General features: G+C 45.6%; 1 protein-coding gene across 4 annotated transcripts in view; it reads right to left on the bottom strand.

Annotated features, from left to right (window-relative positions):
* Positions 1-16,246, bottom strand: part of heatr5a (HEAT repeat containing 5a) — a 28,983-nt gene extending 12,737 nt beyond the window's left edge. For all 4 annotated transcript variants that reach the window (XM_071365513.1, XM_071365514.1, XM_071365515.1 and 1 more), the window contains exons 1-19: positions 16,112-16,246; positions 14,954-15,240; positions 12,519-12,730; positions 12,015-12,123; positions 9,900-10,049; positions 7,675-7,846; positions 7,312-7,469; positions 6,868-7,117; positions 6,287-6,442; positions 5,260-5,510; positions 4,937-5,048; positions 4,572-4,724; positions 4,321-4,420; positions 3,743-3,852; positions 2,046-2,209; positions 1,634-1,797; positions 1,245-1,350; positions 783-973; positions 15-174 (exon numbers count right to left, since the gene is read on the bottom strand). In XM_071365513.1, the coding sequence (XP_071221614.1) occupies positions 15-174; positions 783-973; positions 1,245-1,350; positions 1,634-1,797; positions 2,046-2,209; positions 3,743-3,852; positions 4,321-4,420; positions 4,572-4,724; positions 4,937-5,048; positions 5,260-5,510; positions 6,287-6,442; positions 6,868-7,117; positions 7,312-7,469; positions 7,675-7,846; positions 9,900-10,049; positions 12,015-12,123; positions 12,519-12,730; positions 14,954-15,079 (2,844 nt within the window). In that variant the 5' untranslated portion in view covers positions 15,080-15,240; positions 16,112-16,246. The remainder of the gene's footprint in view (positions 1-14; positions 175-782; positions 974-1,244; positions 1,351-1,633; positions 1,798-2,045; positions 2,210-3,742; positions 3,853-4,320; positions 4,421-4,571; positions 4,725-4,936; positions 5,049-5,259; positions 5,511-6,286; positions 6,443-6,867; positions 7,118-7,311; positions 7,470-7,674; positions 7,847-9,899; positions 10,050-12,014; positions 12,124-12,518; positions 12,731-14,953; positions 15,241-16,111) is intronic.
* Between the last annotated feature and the right edge of the window lie 2,867 nt (positions 16,247-19,113).

Raw genomic sequence — 19,113 nt, 5'->3', positions numbered from 1 at the left:
ACTCATTACTGTACCTGGACCTCGGGGGAGGTGCTGTCCTGGGACAGGGTGAAGAGGATGCCCACACAGGCAGACAAGTGCTGGGGAGAGCTGATGCCCCCTACATAGCGGTACAGGGAACCCAGCGCCAGGGCATGACCCGTACGAGTCACAGCATCCCGGGCTGTCTTCAACCTGGTGAGGGGTGAGATGGGATCAATCTGAGGTCCTACGCACTGTGCAACTGCTAAACGGCACAACATTAGCTTAGAACACACCCTAAAAAATACTCCTAAATGAAGCCCATGCAAGACATTGTGCAAAGCACCAATCCTGGTTGATCTTTTGAGACTGGTGCCAGTGTGCTAGTACATTTATATTTTACACTTGAGTAATTTAGCAGAAGCTCTTATCCAGAGATCTGACTATTAGCGCATTCTTATTAAGATCCACTGGGGTGGAGCAGAACTGAGATCACCGTGTCCAGCAGGGCTGGGAGGGAGGAATACCACAGAAGAAGAGAAGTTAAAACGTGTCAAAACTATACTCTTAGACAACCACATCACAGCACCATGAGATTCATTTAAGATACTCCTTGAAGAGGTAGGGTTTCAGATATTTTCAGGAAAATGGGCAGGGACTTTGCGGTCCTACCTTGAGAGGGCAAACTGCTTCCACCATTGAGGTGCCAGGACAGAGAAGAGCTTTGACTGGGCTGAGCGGGAGCTGACCCCCCCCATGCCAAGAGGTATGTAGCCTACAGTGCGGTGTGTGTGGTATGGGATTGGGGGTTGACCACTCACTTGTCGAAGCTGACCAGGGTCATGGAGACGGTGAATGCAGGGTCGTTGACCACCTGTATCAGGCGAGACAGGCCCTCAGCAGCCATGCAGCGCAGCAGGGGGTTAGAGCTCTCCAGAGCCCCCACCAACAGACCCAGAGCTGGCTTCCGAAACTCTTCTGGACCCAAACCTACCCGACTGGAGCCTAGGTGCTGAACACAAAGAAAGGAGGGAAGGGTTAACTACTGTAGGGATATCCACAAATTGTAGTCGTGTAGTTTATCATAAAAAAGGAAATTGCACAATGACATTGCACTTGTTGCGTCACTGATGAAATTGTGTGAAAAAACAAATGGCATTATCATTCACCTATAGACAACGTCTGTAGACAAAAAACAAAACATTCTATCATATAGGCTGGTAATCCAAAGGCAAGGCTACCGGGGCTACCAATATGTCAGAGTTCAGGCTCTGAGTGTATACCTTTAGGACACTGCAGAGGGCGGCAGTCACATGAGTCTGGACAGTCTGCTGACGAACACCCTTCAACTGCTTCAGAGACTCTGTGAACTGTTCCAGAATCTGTGTCCTGCAACAAGGAGACAGGCGATGAAGCACATAGAGCCACATAGTAAGAACTTTACTATACTGTACTTGTGAGTACCAGAAGTCCTCACAAAAATAGTAAACCAACTAAAATTGAGAAGTGAGGACATTTTGCCAGTCCTCACTTGTTAGGTTTAAGGTTAGTATTAGGAGTTAAGGTTAGGATTAGGGAAATAGGATTTTGAATAGGAATCAATTGTTGGTCTGTTAAAAGTCCTCACAAATAGAGTAAGACATAGTGAGTGAGTGTGTGTAAGTGTGTGTACCTCAGTGGGACGATGATGTGGGGAAAGATGACTCCAAAGAGCTGTATGGCAGCGGTGGTGAGGGCAGCAGGAGGGGGTAGGGGGGCGGGAACATCCTGGCATTTCACACAGATGGTGAAGGGGTCGTACTCCAGGGTCCCTCCTCCAACACTGCTCCCCTGTAACTGCAACAGACACAACAAGGTCACACACCTGAGTCTCCACACACACACGCACACGTCTTTCTCTACACACACAGAGAGCACTACGTTTGACCGGCTACATCTCAATCCTAAAGGTTTGTTTGCCTCCTTCACAGATGCATACAATCTCTACGGTTTCACAGCACCAAGTGATTGAGTGTGACAGAGATCCAATACATTAGTTCTATTTGTAATGATATGGTGACAACTCCCTTTGGCCTCTGACAGACCTGCTCTTCTATGTAGTGCTGGTCCATGTCCTGCAGAGCGGGGCCCAGTAGTGCCAGGTCATCACTGTGACAGAGGGGTGGTAGTAACGTCAGCTCTGAACACACCACGTTCTCTGGCCCAGTCAGGTCTGTCACCAGCTGCTTCAGCACAATGCCAAAACTCTCTGTGTGGATGGATGGGAGACATCAGGGTAACATATCTGGGGTTAGCAATCAATACCACAGCCTTAATGTCAACATCAAGGGTTGGCGCCCCCCCTTGGGTTGTGCCGTGACGGAGATCTTTGTTGTCTATACTCGGCCTTGTCTCAGGATGGTAAGTTGGTGGTTGAAGATACCCCTCTAGTGGTGTGGGGGCTGTGCTTTGGCAAAGTGGGTGGGGTTATATCCTGCCTGTTTGGCCCTGTCCGGGGGTATCATCGGATGGGGCCACAGTGTCTCCTGACCACTCCTGTCTCAGCCTCCAGTATTTATGCTGCAGTAATTTATGTGTCAGGGGGCTAGGGTCAGTCTGTTATATCTGGAGTATTTCTCCTGTCTTATCCGGTGTCCTGTGTGAATTTAAGTATGCCCTCTCAAATTTTCTCTCTCTCTTTTTCTCTCTCGGAGGACCTGAGCCCTAGGACCATGCCTCAGGACTACCTGGCATGATGACTCCTTGCTGTCCCCAGTCCACCTAGCCGTGCTGCTGCTCCAGTTTCAACTGTTCTGCCTGCGGCTATGGAACCCTGACCTGTTCACCGGATGTGCTACCTGTCCCAGACCTGCTGTTTTCAACTCTCTAGAGATAGCAGGAGCGGTAGAGATACTCTGAATGATTGGCTATGAAAAGCCAACTGACATTTACTCCTGAGGTGCTGACTTGTTGCACCCTCGACAACTACTGTGATTATTATTATTTGACCATGCTGGTCATTTATGAACATTTGAACATCTTGGCCATGTTCTGTTATAACCTCCACCCGGCACAGCCAGAAGAGGACTGGCCACCCTCATAACCTAGAGAGGAACCAGGCTTCTTCCTAGGTTTTGGCCTTTCTAGGGAGTTTTTCCTAGCCACCGTGCTTCTACACCTGCATTGCTTGCTGTTTGGGGTTTTAGGTTTTCTGTACAGCACTTTGATATATCAGCTGATGTAAGAAGGGCTATATAAATACATTTGATTTGATCAAGAGCACAATGCCAATTTACATACACAAGAATGTTGTCAAACTCTGTGTGGAAGGAGGAACAGAAGAGCCAGATGTCTGGGGTTAAGATAAGTGATTTTATATCAAATGATTTTATATCAAATCAATGAACCTCAAACAGGTTAAGACCTTAATGTGAAATGCTTACAAGCCCTTAACCAACAATGCAGTTCAAGAAATAGACTTAAAAAAAAAGATTGACTAAATAAACTAAAGTAAAACATAAAAAGTAACACAAAATAACAAGACTATATACAGGTACAGGAGTCAATGTGCGGGGGTACAGGTTAGTCGAGGTAATTTGTACATGTAGGTAAGGGTAAAGGGACTATGGATAGATAATAAACAGCGAGTAGGAGCAGTGCAAAAACAAAGGGGGGGAGGGGGGTCAAATAAAGGCCATTATGTTTATTAGGATCTCCTTTAAACCACCAAAGGGCTAGTCTTCCAATGTATAAGCTTCTATGACTAGCAGTCACAGAGAGTAGCATTGAAAAGAGCTCTCACCTTCGTATGTCTTTGGGGGCAACAGAGCCAGGATCTCATAGACCCTCAGTCTGAAGACTACTGAGGTGTTTTTAATCAGGTTGCCATAGGATTTGATCAGAGTAGGCACCCTGCAATACACAAACATATAGGTTTCAGCCCCCCCCAAAAAAATCAAGCTTATTAAACAGTCTCAAGTCAAGTATACTCTTGTTTTTTCAGTTTGGTCAGAAATAACACGGTACACAATCCCCACTCAGAAGGAATGAGAGAAGCAGTTTGGCTGACTGTGTCCTTGAACAGTGAGCTGTTAAGTGGGGACTTGGCAACGCACCAGAAATGTTCTTGGATATTGATCACCTAACACAGAGGTACTTTTAGCGCTAGTGGTATCCTTCGGGCCAGAACTAAGTGGCCGTCTTCATCAGTGATGATGTTTAAAGTCTCTCTGTACAGGCTCTGGTCAAATATCCATCCACATTAGCATACCACCTCATATGGAAACAAGTATTACGCACATATTCTTTTTAGTATACTAATACGGACATTGGAACATGGCCTATGACAGAGGTCTGGTGTGAGAACTTGGTGTGACTCACTTGGTGAGCAGAGACACAGCACAGGCCAGGGGGGTCAGGAGACGACCTATGACATCATCAGTCAGGAGATCTCTGCAGTGAATCACCAGGCTCTTCATGGCTGGGACAAAACAACAACATATCAACATTAGGAGACATCAGATCGACCTAGAGGTGAAAGTTACAACTTAAACTAACTTACATAAGCATTCAACTGAAACAACCCGGCTTGTGTTCATTGAACGGTGAGTATAGAAGAGTGCGCGTCTCACCACACAGCGCCCCGGCGCGGCCCTCCAGGGTGACCTGCCAGGTGAAGTGGTCCCCACGGCGGAGCTCCATGTCCAGGTCCCTGATGGAGGGAGGGAAGGCACACCTCCACAGCACCAGCATCCTGGGGAGGTGGTGCTCAACCACCGCTGGACCTACAGACGTTAATCAACCTTCATTCACACAGGCTAATCTCACTGAGATAAGATCCCTATTGCACACAAAGACAGCAGTAGTTGGCAAGGTGTGAGAAAGTCCCAGATCTGAAGATGACTAACTGCTGAATAAAAACACCATTTTTTTTTTAATGAGGCCATTTATTTCCATTGGTCCAGCAAACACATCAGCAGAGGGTGGATGGACATACCTAGGGTATTGAGGGAGGAGAGCAGCAGCCAGCCAGCCTGTGTGCGTTGGATGGAGATGCGGCTGTTCTGAGTGGCTGAACGGAGCAGATCCTCGGCCAGACCCATCACCACCTGGGAACAGAGGGTCACTTATTGTTAAGATACCTGTACTATTACATCAGCTCCCACTGATTTAGTGGAGCATCTGACTGAACTATATCAATAGCGGAGCCATTAAACAGACATAAATCACAAATAGTGTGCGTACAAGGCCTCGACTATAAACAGTCCTATGTGTATTCGTTGCTAGGTCAAGGTTACCCAGACGAAGCCCAGTCCTTACATTGCCTTTAGTGTGGGGGATGCCCAGTGGGCAGTGCTGCACTGCCCCCAGCAGGGCGGCGATAGCGGAACTGTACCCGGCCACGGCCTCGGGGCAGGACTTGAGGGCGTTGAGTCTCTCTGCACAGCGGTCCAGCAACACGGCCCCCTGGGAAGGCAGGGCCACGGCCACACAGCGTAAACACCAAGCAGCCGCTAACCGTGCTGACACACTGGGGTGGAGCAGAACTGAGATCACCGTGTCCAGCAGGGCTGGGAGGGAGGAATACCACAGAAGAAGAGAAGTTCAAATGTGTCACAACTACACTCTCAGACAGGCACACACAGTATATTGAGCCTTGCGCATTTGTCTGTGAGACTTGGTAGGTAATATATAATAAAATGTCTGGCTCTGTTCCACAAGTCTATTTTTATCCTGTCATAGAACCTGCATTAAGGGTCCCGAGTGGAGCAGTGGTCTAAGGCACTGCATCTCAGTGCAGTCCCTGGTTCGAATCCAGGCTGCATCACATCCGGCCGTGATTGGGAGTCCCATAGAGTGGCACACAATTGGCCCAGCGTCGTCCAGGTTTAACCGGGGTAGGCCGTCATTGTAAATAAGAATTTGTTCTTAACTGACTTGCCTAGTTAAATAAAGGTTATAAAAAAAAAAGATGTTTGTTAAAGATGTAGACTAATGTTGTTTAGCACAGAGTCCTGAGTCAGCACAGCAGTCCAGGCGCTGTGACCTACTCACCTCCACAGTGTCCTCCCTCTCATCTTTCTCTGTCACGCTCCCTCCCCCCCTCGCTGTCACCAACTCTCTCTCTCCCTATCTCTTATCACTCTCTCTCCCTCTACTCTCTCTGTCACCAACTCATCTTCATAGACCACTGAACACTCCCATGCATTACAGAGACTGCCCACATGGCATAAGAACCACACACAGCTTTTCCATAATACGACCATTTAACGCAGATTCCTCAGGGGACAGAGCTGAAGAGACTAGAGACTGGGAACAAGTGTGTGAGTGTGTGTTCAGGCCCCACCTGTGCTGGTGTCAGTGAGTAGCGATGCAGCAGTAGAGGCCAGGCCCTGTACCAGGCTACCCAGCTCCAGCAGAGCACACACCAACACATGCTGACTGGCAGCTACATCTGTGGTGGTGACCCGCGTCTCCACGTTCCCATCACACATGGCCGCATCTGGAGGAGGGAAAAGATGACCATGACCACCAAGGAAAACCACTTCAGGAGTCCCCACTGTCAATCTGAAAGGCTGACATGCACATAATGACATCATCGGGCCTGTATGAGATCATCATTCTTCTAACCACTCAAACAAAATTGGCACTTCATCAATTCGCCTTTCCTAGATTCCTTGCACCCTCCCCTTATTTCTCCCATCACATTGGAGGAGAAGATCCGAGGTCCCTCCACTCTGGCCTTCTCATCCAATGCTTTTTCAGAAACAGGGAAGGAGAGGACATGACAAAAAAAATACAAAATCAAGGAAAGATGAATTGGGGAAAAGCCTATGTACCATTCAAGAAGTGACATTTCTGAGAACATCTTTCAGCAATCAATCCTTGTCAATCAATGGGTAATGGTGTATTAAAGCTTCCCCTCACCCACGGCCCTCTTCTGTTTGCCTATGGCCAGGCAGATCTCCTTGGCAGCAGCGATCTGGGCCTTCTCCCCCAGCAGAGAGCCCAGTGTGGCCCTGAGGATGAAGGAGATGCAGCGTCTGCAGCACACGGCGTCTGCAGGAGTCTGGGTGGCCCGTGTGTGGGACACCAGCTCCATGAGCAGGACCAGCAGGGCGGAGAAGTTGGCCTCCAGCCACACGCCGCCCAGACGCGACACAAACACCACACACGACTAGACAGAACAAGAACAAACTCAAAATCAAGATAGAAAACAGTAAGTTGTGCCCAATACAAATGAGCACATGTATAGAGCCAGGACATTTCCTGACCCATGTGACCTACTGTGCCAAGTGTTTCCTAGTCAGGCCACATGGTCAGAAAAACACTCATAGCCTAACATGTAGGATGGAGACAGAGAGAGCTGACCTGAGTGATGCCGATGCGGATGTCTTTGCTAACAGAGCTGGTCCCTTTGAGCTTGTCTCCACTGGCCCTGAGGAAGCCAGCCCCACCACGCAGGAACCCCCCAGTCAGCAGATCCATCACCTCCTCCAAGGAGCTGCGTCTGGAGCCCTGTCTGTGAGCTGGGAGGAGGACACGCAGAGGAAGAGAAGGGTCAATATTGATTGATTTTCAATTATATTCTATGTTCATTAATATTGGTTCTTCTAAATCCCACACTACAATCCCACATAAGTAAGAAACACAGTTAAAGGCAGACAATTTTATCCCAAAACATCAACAATCGCGATTCTACCAACTCTTGTCATCCATTGTAGCCTACTGTACCAGTGGGTTGTTTGGGCTCTATGGCTGTGGCCAGCAGGGTACCCAGCAGTTTGGAGATGGCCACACGCACATCGTAGTTGGAGCCCTCAAATGCCCTGAAGCAGAGCGTGGCTACGTTCTCCAACTCTGAAGTCCACAGAAACACAGCCTCTCTCTGCAGCTCCAGAAGACACTGCCAGACATCACACAGACATTTAGAAACATACACGGATGGAAAATATGTTACATGCACCGTCTTATCTACAGTTGAAGTCGGAAGTCTACATACAATTAGGTTGGAGTCATTAAAACTCGTTTTTCAACCACTCCACAAATTTCTTGTTAACAAATTATAGTTTTGGCAAGTCGGTTAGGACATCTACTTTGTGCATGCCACAAGTAATTTTTCCAACTATTGTTTACAGACAGATTATTTCACTGTATCACAATTCCAGTGGGTCAGAAGTTTACATACACTAAGTTGACTGTGCCTTTAAACAGCTAGGAAAGTTCCAGAAAATTATGACATGGCTTTAGAAGCTTTTGATAGGCTAATTGACATCATTTGAGTCACATTTGAGTCAATTGGAGGTGTACCTGTTGACGTATTTCAAGGACTACCTTCAAACTCAGTGACTCTTTGCTTGACATCATGGAAAAATCAAAAGAAATCAGCCAAGACCTCAGAAAAAAAATTGTAGACCTCCACAAGTCTGGTTCATCCTTGGGAGCAATTTCCAAACGCCTGAAGGTACCACGTTCATCTGTACAAACAATAGTACGCAAGTATAAACACCATGGGACCACGCAGCCGTTATACCGCTCAGGAAGGAGACGCATTCTGTCTCCTAGAGATAAACGCACCTTGGTGCGAAAAGTGCAAGTCAATCCTAGAACAACAGCAAAGGACCTTGTGAAGATGCTGGAGGAAACAGGTACAAAAGTATCTATATCCACATTAAAACTAGTCCTATATCGACATAACCTGAAAGGCAGCAAGTAAGAAGCCACTGCTCCAAAACAGCCATAAAAAAGCCAGACTGCGGTTTGCAACTGCATATGGGGACAAAGATCGTACTTTTTGGAGAAATGTCCTCCGATCTGATGAAACAAAAATAGAACTGTTTGGCCATAATGACCATCGTTATGTTTGGAGGAAAAAGGGGGACGCTTGCAAGCCGAAGAACAACATCCCAACCTTGAACCACGGGGGTGGCAGCATCATGTTCTGGGGGTGCTTTGCTGCAGGAGGGACTGGTGCACTTCACAAAATAGATGGCATCATGAGGTAGGATTATGTGGATATATTGAAGAAACATCTCAAGACATCAGTCAGGAAGTTAAAGCTTGGTCGCAAATGGGTCTTCCAAATGGACAATGACCCCAAGCATACTTCCAAAGTTGTGGCAAAATGGCTTAAGGACAACAAAGTCAAGGTATTGGAGTGGCCATCACAAAGCCCTAACCTCAATCCTATAGAACATTTTGTGGGCAGAACTGAAAAAGTGTGTGCGAACAAGGAGGCCTACAAACCTGACTCAGTTACACCAGCTCTGTCAGGAGGAATGGGCCAAAATTCACCCAACTTATTGTGGGAAGCTTGTGGAAGGCTACCCGAAACGTTTGACCCAAGATAAAAAATTTAAAGGCAATGCTACCAAATACTAATTGAGTGTATGTAAACTTCTGACCCACTGGGAATGTGATGAAAGAAATAAAAGCTGAAATAAATCATTCTCTCTACTATTATTCTGACATTTCACATTCTTAAAATAAAGTGGTGATCCTAACTGACATAAGACAATGAATATTTACTAGGATTAAATGTCAGGAATTGTGAAAAACTGAGTTTAAATGTATTTGGCTAAGGTGTATGTAAAATTCCAACTTCAACTGTATATGAAAAATCAACAAAAAAAGACACACATCAGTGTGAAATTAAGCTCAATTGAATGACCATGGTCTTAACAATACTTTGTTGATTCAGTGAGACCAAAAGAACATAAAATGACAGTAATGTATTGCCTAACTTGATTGCGCCACCAGCCATACAGTGTATGCCCCATGGTTGGAGGGAGGAATGCATGTTTGAATGACATATGGCCTAACACTATGTAGAATGAGAACAATGTGTAATGTGCTTAATGTGGTAGCACCATCAGCTGGCTATACAGTGTATGTATTCCCCATGAGTTTGGAGCAGCAGCAGTTTAGCTGGAGGGAGGAAAGCGGTAGGCAGTAGCTACCTTGGCGGCAGCACAGCGCACGGCCATGGAGCGGTCGGTGAGACAGGTGCGTGTAGCCTTGTAGATGTCTCTGTGACAGGGCACGGCGCTGACCCCCAGGCCCCTCAGGATCTTCTCCACGCTCAGCATGATCTCATAGCGGCCCTGGGACTGGAGCACAGACAGACAACACAATTCATCAGTGGTCCCGTGTGGCTCAATTGGTAAGAGCTTGGCAACAGCCATGCCAAGGTTGTGGGTTCAATCCCCGCAGGGATTACATACGCTACACATACTGAAAATATAGGCACTCACTGTACTTTAAGTCGCTTTGAATAAAAGTGTCTGCTCAGTGGCATAAACCTCAACATAGGGGCCCCACAAGGATAGCATTCTCAACCCCCTCCTATACTCCCTGTTCACCCATGACTGCGTGGCCATGCACGCCTCCAACTCAATCATCAAGTTTGCAGACAACACAACAGTAGTAGGCCTGATTACCAACAATGACGAGACAGCCTACAGGGAGGAGGTGAGGGCCCTGTGAGAGTGGTTCCAGGAAAATAACCTCTCACTCAACGTCAACAAAACAAAGGAGCTGATCGTGGACTTCAGGAAACAGCAAAGGTAGCCCCTATCCACATAGACGGGGCCGCAGTGGAGAAGGTGGAAAGTTTGAAGTTCCACGGCGTATACATCACTGACAATCTGAAATGGTACACCCACACAGTGTGGTGAAGAAGTCACAACAGCGCCTCTTCAACCTCAGGAGGCTGAAGAAATTTGGCTTTTAACTTTTAAAACTTTTACAGATGCACCATTGAGAGCATCCTGTCGGGCTCCACCTGGTACGGCAACTGCACCGCCCGCAACTGCAGAGCTCTCCAAAGGGTAGTGCGGTTTGCCCAAAGCATCACCGTGGGCAAATTACCTGCCCTCCAGGACACCTACAGCACCCGATGTCACAGGAAGGCCAAAAAGATCATTAAGGACATCAACCACCCGAGACACGGCCGGTTCACTACGCTATCTTCCAGAAGGCGAAGTCAGTGCAGGTGCATCAAAGCTGGTACCGAGACAGAAGCTGTTGTTCAATCTCAAGGCCATCAGACTGCTAAATAGCCATCACTAGCCGGCTACCACCCGGTTACTCAACCTTGCACCTTAGAGGCTGCTGTACTATATACATATACTTGGAATCCCTGGCCACTTTAATAATGGAACACTAGTCACTTTAATAATGTTTAAATAATGTTTACACACGCCTTTACTCATCTCATATGTATATACTGTATGCTATTCTACTGTATTTTAGTCAATACCACTCAGACATTGCTCAATCTAATATTTATATATTTCTTAATTCCATTATTTTACTTCTATATTAGTGCATATTGTTGTGAACTGTTAGATACTACTGCACTGTTGGAGCCAGGAACACAAGCATTTCGCTACACCCTCAATAACATCTGCTAAATATGTGTATGTGACCAATACAATTTGAATATTAAGAACACCTGCTCTTTCCATGACATAGTCTGACCAGGTGGATCCAGGTGAAAGCTATGATCCCTTGTTGATGTCACTAGTTAAATCCACTTCAATCAGTGTAGATGAAGGGGAGGAGACAGGTTGAAGAAGGCCTTGAGACAATTGAGACATGGATTGTGTATGTGTGCCATTCAGAGGGTGAACGGGCAAGGCAAAAGATTTAAGTGCTTTTGAACGGGGTAAGGTAGTAGGTTCCAGGCACACCGGTTTGTGTCAAGAAGTGCAACGCTGCTGGGTTTTTCACACAAAAGTTCCCCGTGTGTATCAAGAATGGTCCACCACCCAAAGAACATCTAGCCAACTTGACACAACTGTGGGAAGCATTGGAGTCAACATGGGCTAGCATCCCTGTGGAACGCTTGACACCTTCAAGAGTCCATGCCCCGACAAATTGAGGCAATTCTGAGGGCAAAAAAGGGGGTTCAACTCAATATTAGGAAGGTGTCCTTAATGTTTTCTTATACTCAGTGTATATCAGCTATTCAGACATAAAACACTGGCCTTCATATTGCCACTGGCTAGCACCGTGGTATATCAATAAATTTTTTACATTACCATTACAGATCCTTTACATTTTACACTCACCTCTGCAGACTTCATGGCCTTCAACAAATTTGCCAAAGTCTCTTTAAATGTGTTGACAAGCAAACGGCCAAGCTGTTCATAAAGGGCACCCAGACAGGCAATGGCTGCCCTATAGACGAAAAAAAGGAAATCAGTTACAAACTTTGTAACAACATCTTTAAGATGTTGAAAATACCATTCCTCTTGTCTGCACAGTGCACACACTTTAAGCCAAAGACTTCGTTTTTATTTTTTTTATTTTTTTTTTTTTATTATTTTTAAAGATGTCCATTACATACTAGTGTAATGTTACTGTATGAATTTTGCCATTTCGGTGAACAGTAGTTAATCATAATAAGATTGATTTCAACAGCCATGTATACATGGAATGTCATAGAAGCTTTAAGGTATCCTCATGAGTAACAAACAGTATAATCATTCATGATAATTGGAGTGATAATTGATATGCACCATCACCCCTTATAACTGATGGGGATTTCAGCTGCCGCAGGCTACTGTACTTACAGTCGGGTTGGCAGGTAGCTGGGCGAGTCGTCCTTGCTGCGGATGATGTCATTGCACCTGTCCACCGTGAGGCTGGAGGTGAGTGAGTCTCCCACCCTGTAGAGCAGGGCCAGGCAGTGGGCTAGGAGCCATCGGGTTGGGGGGCCCGGAGAACCAATCAGAATCACAGTCAACTGTTCGACCAGACACTTCTGGTTCTTCTTCACATCCGCCTGGGAGAAAATACACTCAGTTCAGTTCATTTATTTGGCCTTTCACAGGAATTTGTCTTGCATTCAAGAGCACCGAGTTAAAGTCAACATGAAACCATCAACATTTATTGACAACATGACATAGATGACAGTAACGACATAAATCAGATCTCAGTCAGGCAGCCCTATTTTTGCATGATGAGCAACTGATGTTTATTAAAGGGATACTTATATCTATATATATCTATATATACAGTGGGGAGAACAAGTATTTGATACACTGCCGATTTTGCAGGTTTTCCTACTTACAAAGCATGTAGAGGTCTGTAATTTTTATCATAGGTACACTTCAACTGTGAGAGACGGAATCTAAAACAAAAATCCAGAAAATCACATTGTATGATTTTTAAGTAATTCCTTTGCATTTTATTGCATGACATAAGTATTTGATACATCAGAAAAGCAGAACTTAATATTTGGTACAGAAACCTTTGTTTGCAATTACAGAGATCATACGTTTCCTGTAGTTCTTGACCAGGTTTGCACACACTGCAGCAGGGATTTTGGCCCACTCCTCCATACAGACCTTCTCCAGATCCTTCAGGTTTCGGGGCTGTCGCTGGGCAATACGGAATTTCAGCTCCCTCCAAAGATTTTCTATTGGATTCAGGTCTGGAGACTGGCTAGACCACTCCAGGACCTTGAGATGCTTCTTACGGAGCCACTCCTTAGTTGCCCTGGCTGTGTGTTTCGGGTCGTTGTCATGCTGGAAGACCCAGCCACGACCCATCTTCAATGCTCTTACTGAGGGAAGGAGGTTGTTGGCCAAGATCTCGCGATACATGGCCCCATCCATCCTCCCCTCAATACGGTGCAGTCGTCCTGTACCCTTTGCAGAAAAGCAGCCCCAAAGAATGATGTTTCCACCTCCATGCTTCACGTTTGGGATGGGTTCTTGGGGTTGTACTCATCCTTCTTCTTCCTCCAAACACAGCGAGTGGAGTTTAGACCAAAAAGTTATATTTTTGTCTCATCAGACCACATGACCTTCTCCCATTCCTCCTCTGGATCATCCAGATGGTCATTGGCAAACTTCAGACGGGCCTGGACATGCGCTGGCTTGAGCAGGGGGACCTTGCGTGCGCTGCAGGATTTTAATCCATGACGGCGTAGTGTGTTACTAATGGTTTTCTTTGAGACTGTGGTCCCAGCTCTCTTCAGGTCATTGACCAGGTCCTGCCGTGTAGTTCTGGGCTGATCCCTCACCTTCCTCATGATCATTGATGCCCCACGAGGTGATATCTTGCATGGAGCCCCAGACCGAGGGTGATTGACCGTCATCTTGAACTTCTTCCATTTTCTAATAATTGCGCCAACAGTTGTTGCCTTCTCACCAAGCTGCTTGCATATTGTCCTGTAGCCCATCCCAGCCTTGTGCAGGTCTACAATTTTATCCCTGATGTCCTTACACAGCTCTCTGGTCTTGGCCATTGTGGAGAGGTTGGAGTCTGTTTTATTGAGCGTGTGGACAGGTGTCTTTTATACAGGTAACGAGTTCAAACATGTGCAGTTAATACAGGTAATGAGTGGAGAACAGGAGGGCTTCTTAAAGAAAAACTAACAGGTCTGTGAGAGCCAGAATTCTTACTGGTTGGTAGGTGTTCAAATACTTATGTCATGCAATAAAATGCAAATTAATTACTTAAAAATCATACAATGTGATTTTCTGGATTTTTGTTTTAGATTCCGTCTCTCACAGTTGAAGTGTACCTATGATAAAAATTACAGACCTCTACATGCTTTGTAAGTAGGAAAACCTGCAAAATCGGCAGTGTATCAAATACTTGTTCTCCCCACTGTATCTACTTCCCCAGAATCAGCTGAACTCGTGGATACCATTTGCTAAATGATAGTGGCTACTGGCAAGACAAATCACATCAACATTTCATCTGTAGTTCATTTTTTTCTTTATGACACGGAACCAGCAGAGCAGACCATGATTTAGCCTTTACAGCACGCACTGCTTTAATCAATCCTAGAAAGACATACTGACTGGCATCCTGCTAAAAGAGACAGCCCCAGAAAAAGCACTGGGCTACTCTCAGCCTGCTCAAATGGCTCTCTTTTGATCTGACTCTGCTTAGGAATGCTCCAAGCGCTGTCTGTCACAGGGGAGGCCATTGTCTGCAAGCACCCACTGGGCTCTCCCCTAGTCTCCTCCTTTCCTTATTCCTCTCCTCTCACCCTGTCTGCAGCAGGGAGCAGCTTCTTCAGGAAGCGCAGCCACTCAAAGACAAATTCAGCCCTCTGGTGTTCTCCCAACTGGCTGCATGCCTCCTCGTTCAGGAGCAAACTGTGGGCTCGTTCCATTCTCCTCCCTCCTTCCCCTCCTCTTGCAGCCGCTCTGGGCCACAGTCCCTGCCTCCCTCTGAGCCGGACAAATTCCAAACTTCAGCCACAAACAGAAAAGGACGGCTTCTTCCCTCTCACTGCGGGACAAAACTGCTCTGTTCCATCAAGACCTGGAAAACCTGCAAGACATCAATAAAGAGACTCAGAGTTCATTCTCCAATGTATGTGAAAGGGGACACTCCTCATGATAAAATGCACAGCAACCAGGTCACTCAAACAGAACAATCATATTGACGTCGACAAATAGCCAAATCTTGCATCTTGCAATCTCCTGCAAAGTAGGGCTGTAAAGTGGAGGGCACGGTTCTTCCTTGTTTTTTTCTAGGAGTGCAAAAAGTGTAAGTCTATCTGGAACAGCACAGGCAATGAATTATTCAGACAGTCATCCCACATGATCAGTGCAGAGTGTGCTGTTAGCTAGATCATCATACATTATTCTCTTGAGAGGGCTTATTCAGGGAGGGGAATCACGTCTATTTTACACCTGTGCTGACTAGTTACTAATCTAGCTAATACCCCTCACTCCAACTTCTCGTTTCTTATGACCTGATGACTCAGTTAGCTAGCACTAGCTTTGATGACAGATGTCAAATCGTGAGCACAATGTCAAATAGAGAGCAGGACAGACAGCAATAATGTTAGCCAAGATCCGGCCGAATTGTGTAACATTCAAGCCAGCCAGCTAGATAACTTACGTTACTAGCAAGCCATATTCTCCAGCTTTTCCCAACGAAGTTAGCTGGCTAACGCTAGTTAACTACCTGCCAGTTACAGGCAGAGCAGTCTTTGCTAGTTTGTAAAGAAAGACAGGCTGCAACTAGCTAGCTAACATATGCATTCCTATATGGGGTTAGCTAGCACTGCAAGCTAACGTTAACTTTACCAGAGCTAGCAAAACATAGTGACGTTAGCTAGCTAACGTTAATGTTGGCACGCAAACGTATCTATCAGTAAATCCATCCTAAATAAAGATAAACGTAAAAGTTGTACCTGTGGCGAAAACTTAACTAAATATTTGATGCAACTTCGGGTGAGATGTTGATGTTTCGGTCCAAGATAATATTTATTTTGTAGCTAAACTGGCGAAGTGAACACATCTGCCGCTTTTCAACTAGGAATAATCGAGCGCAGAAACATCGATCGAAGTGCCAAAGTTGACATTTCAGGAGAATAAATCAATACAGACACCTTCAACCCATTTCCTTCAACATATTGTGCCACAGGTTGTACCATTCTGTGAAAAACAGAGTTGATATTCCTGGGAAGAAATAATTAGACAAAATAATCAGAGGTAAACTGTACAGTCGTGGTCAAAAGTTTTGAGAATGACACAAAATATTAGTTTCCACAAAGTTTGCTGCTTCAGTGTCTTTAGATATTTTGTCAGATGTTACTATGGAATACTGAAGTATAATTACAAGCATTTCATAAGTGTCAAAGGCTTTTATTGACAATTACATGAAGTTGATGCAAAGAGTAAATATTTGCAGTGTTGACCCTTCTTTTTCAAGACCTCTGCAATCCGCCCTGGCATGTTGTCAATTAACTTCTGGGCCACACCCTGACTGATGGCAGCACATTCTTGCAGCTTGGAGTTTGTCAGAATTTGTGGGTTTTTGTTTGTCCACCCGCCTCTTGAGGATTGACCACAAGTTCTCAATGGGATTAAGGTCAGGGGAGTTTCCTGGCCATGGACCCCAAAAACCGTCTGTTTTGTTCCCCAAGCCACTTAGTTATCACTTTTGCCTTATGGCAAGGTGCTCCATCATGCTGGAAAAGGCCTTGTTCGTCACCAAACTGTTCCTGGATGGTTGGGAAAAGTTGCTCTCGGAGGATGTGTTGGTACCATTCTTTATTCATGGCTGTGTTCTTAGGCAAAATTGTGAGTGAGCCCACTCCCTTGGCTGAGAAGCAACCCCACACATGAATGGTCTCAGGATGCTTTACTGTTGACATGACACAGGACTGATGGTAGCGCTCACCTTGTCTTCTCCGGACAAGCTTTTTTCCGGATGCCCCAAACAATCGGAAATGGGATTCATCAGAGAAAATGACTTTACCCCAGTCCTCAGCAGTCCAATCCCTGTACCTTTTGCAGAATAACAGTCTGTCCCTCAGTCTGTCCCATGGCAAAGAGGGACTTTGTAATTAATTGCAATTTATCTGATCACTCTTCATATCATTCTGGAGTATATGTAAATTGCCATCATACAAACTGAGGTAGCAGACCGTGTGAAAATTAATATTTGTGTCATTCTCAAAACTTTTGGCCACGACTGCATACACAGAAATCGACAGAAATTCAGAGAGGACATGTTTTTAAATCCCTCATTATGTTGAGATCACAACTTATTTATCTCATGATCAAGACATAACAACATTTGTTTTTTCGAGATCCCAGATCATTTTCTCATGATCAAGACATAACAAATATTGTTTTGTCGAGATCACTAGATATAAACTCTATAAATAGGAGTGTGGAAGTATTAATTATAGATTGACAGTATGGCTGATGCGGCAGAGCCCACGGTGGATCAGTGCATACGTTTTTATTGATTGCTACACAAGGGATGGTAAATTTCATGCTAACATCATGCTTTCATTTGTGTTTGGAGCTCATTATCAGTTTATAAATTAGAATGTTAGAAAGCTAAATGTCCCTTACCTTGAGCTAAGAGATTAAGATTAAACTACCAACGGGACATTAAAAACTGTAACATCTTCACAGACTCGGGGCTGAACAACTACACGATCAACATGCAGCTGGCTGGTTACACACTATTCCCGCAGGATAGAACAGCGGCGTCTGGTAAGACAAAGGGCGGAGGACAATGTATTTTTGTAAACAACAGCTGGTGCACGAGATCTAAGGAAGTCTCGAGCTGTTGCTCGCCTAATGTAGAGTATCTCATAATAAACTGTAGAACACACTACCTACCTAGAGAGTTTTCATCTGTGTTTTTCGTAGCTGTTTACAAACCCCCACAGACAGAGGCTGGCACTAAGACCGCATTGAATGAGCTGTATTCCGCCATACGCGTACAAGAAAAAAGCTCACCCAGAGGCAGCGCTCCTAGTAGCCGGGGACTTTAATGCAGGGAAACTTAAATCCGTTCTACCAAATTTCTGTCAGTGTGTTAAATGTGCAACCAGAGGGAAAAAAACTCTGGACCACCTTTACTCCACACACAGACTCATACAAAGCTCTCCCTCGCCCTCCATTTGGCAAATCTGACCATAATTCTATCCTCCTGATTCCTGCTTACAAGCAAAAATGAAAGCAGGAAGCACCAGTGACTAGATCAATAAAAAAAAGTGGTCAGATGAAGCAGATGCTAAGCTACAGGACTGTTTTGCTATTACAGACTGGAATATGTTCCGGGATTCCTCCGATGTCATTGAGGAGTACACCACATCAGCCATTGGGCTAGAGGCTAGAGCTGCCGCTTTTGAGGAGTGTGACTCTAACCCGGAAGCTTATAAGAAATCCCACTATGCCCTCCGACAAACCATCAATACAGGACTAAGATTGAATCGTACTACACCGGCTCTGACGCTCGTCGGAAGTGGCAGGGCTTGTAAACCCTTACAGACTACAAAGGGAAGCACAGCCGAGAGCTGCCCAGTGACACAAGCCTACCAGACAATCTAAACTACTTCTATGCTCGCTTCAAGGCAAATAACACTGAAACATGCATGAGAGAACCAGCTGTTCCGGAAGATTGTGTGATCATGCTCTCCGCAGCCGATGTGAGTAAGACCTTTAAACAGGTCAACATTCACAAGGTCGCAGGGTCAGACGGATTACCAGGACGTGTACCGTGAGCATGCGCTGACCAACTGGCAAGTGTCTTCACTGACATTTTCAACCTCTCCCTGTCCGAGTTTGTAATACCAACATGTTTTAAGCAGATCACCATAGTGCCAGTGACAAGAACACTAAGGTAACCTGCCTAAATGACGACCAAACCGTAGCACTCACGTCTGTAGCC

This window comes from Salvelinus alpinus, chromosome 25 (genome assembly GCF_045679555.1).
Source record: "Salvelinus alpinus chromosome 25, SLU_Salpinus.1, whole genome shotgun sequence".
In the NCBI taxonomy this organism is placed as follows: Eukaryota; Metazoa; Chordata; class Actinopteri; order Salmoniformes; family Salmonidae; genus Salvelinus; species Salvelinus alpinus.
This window is presented reverse-complemented; position numbering and strand designations above follow the sequence as displayed.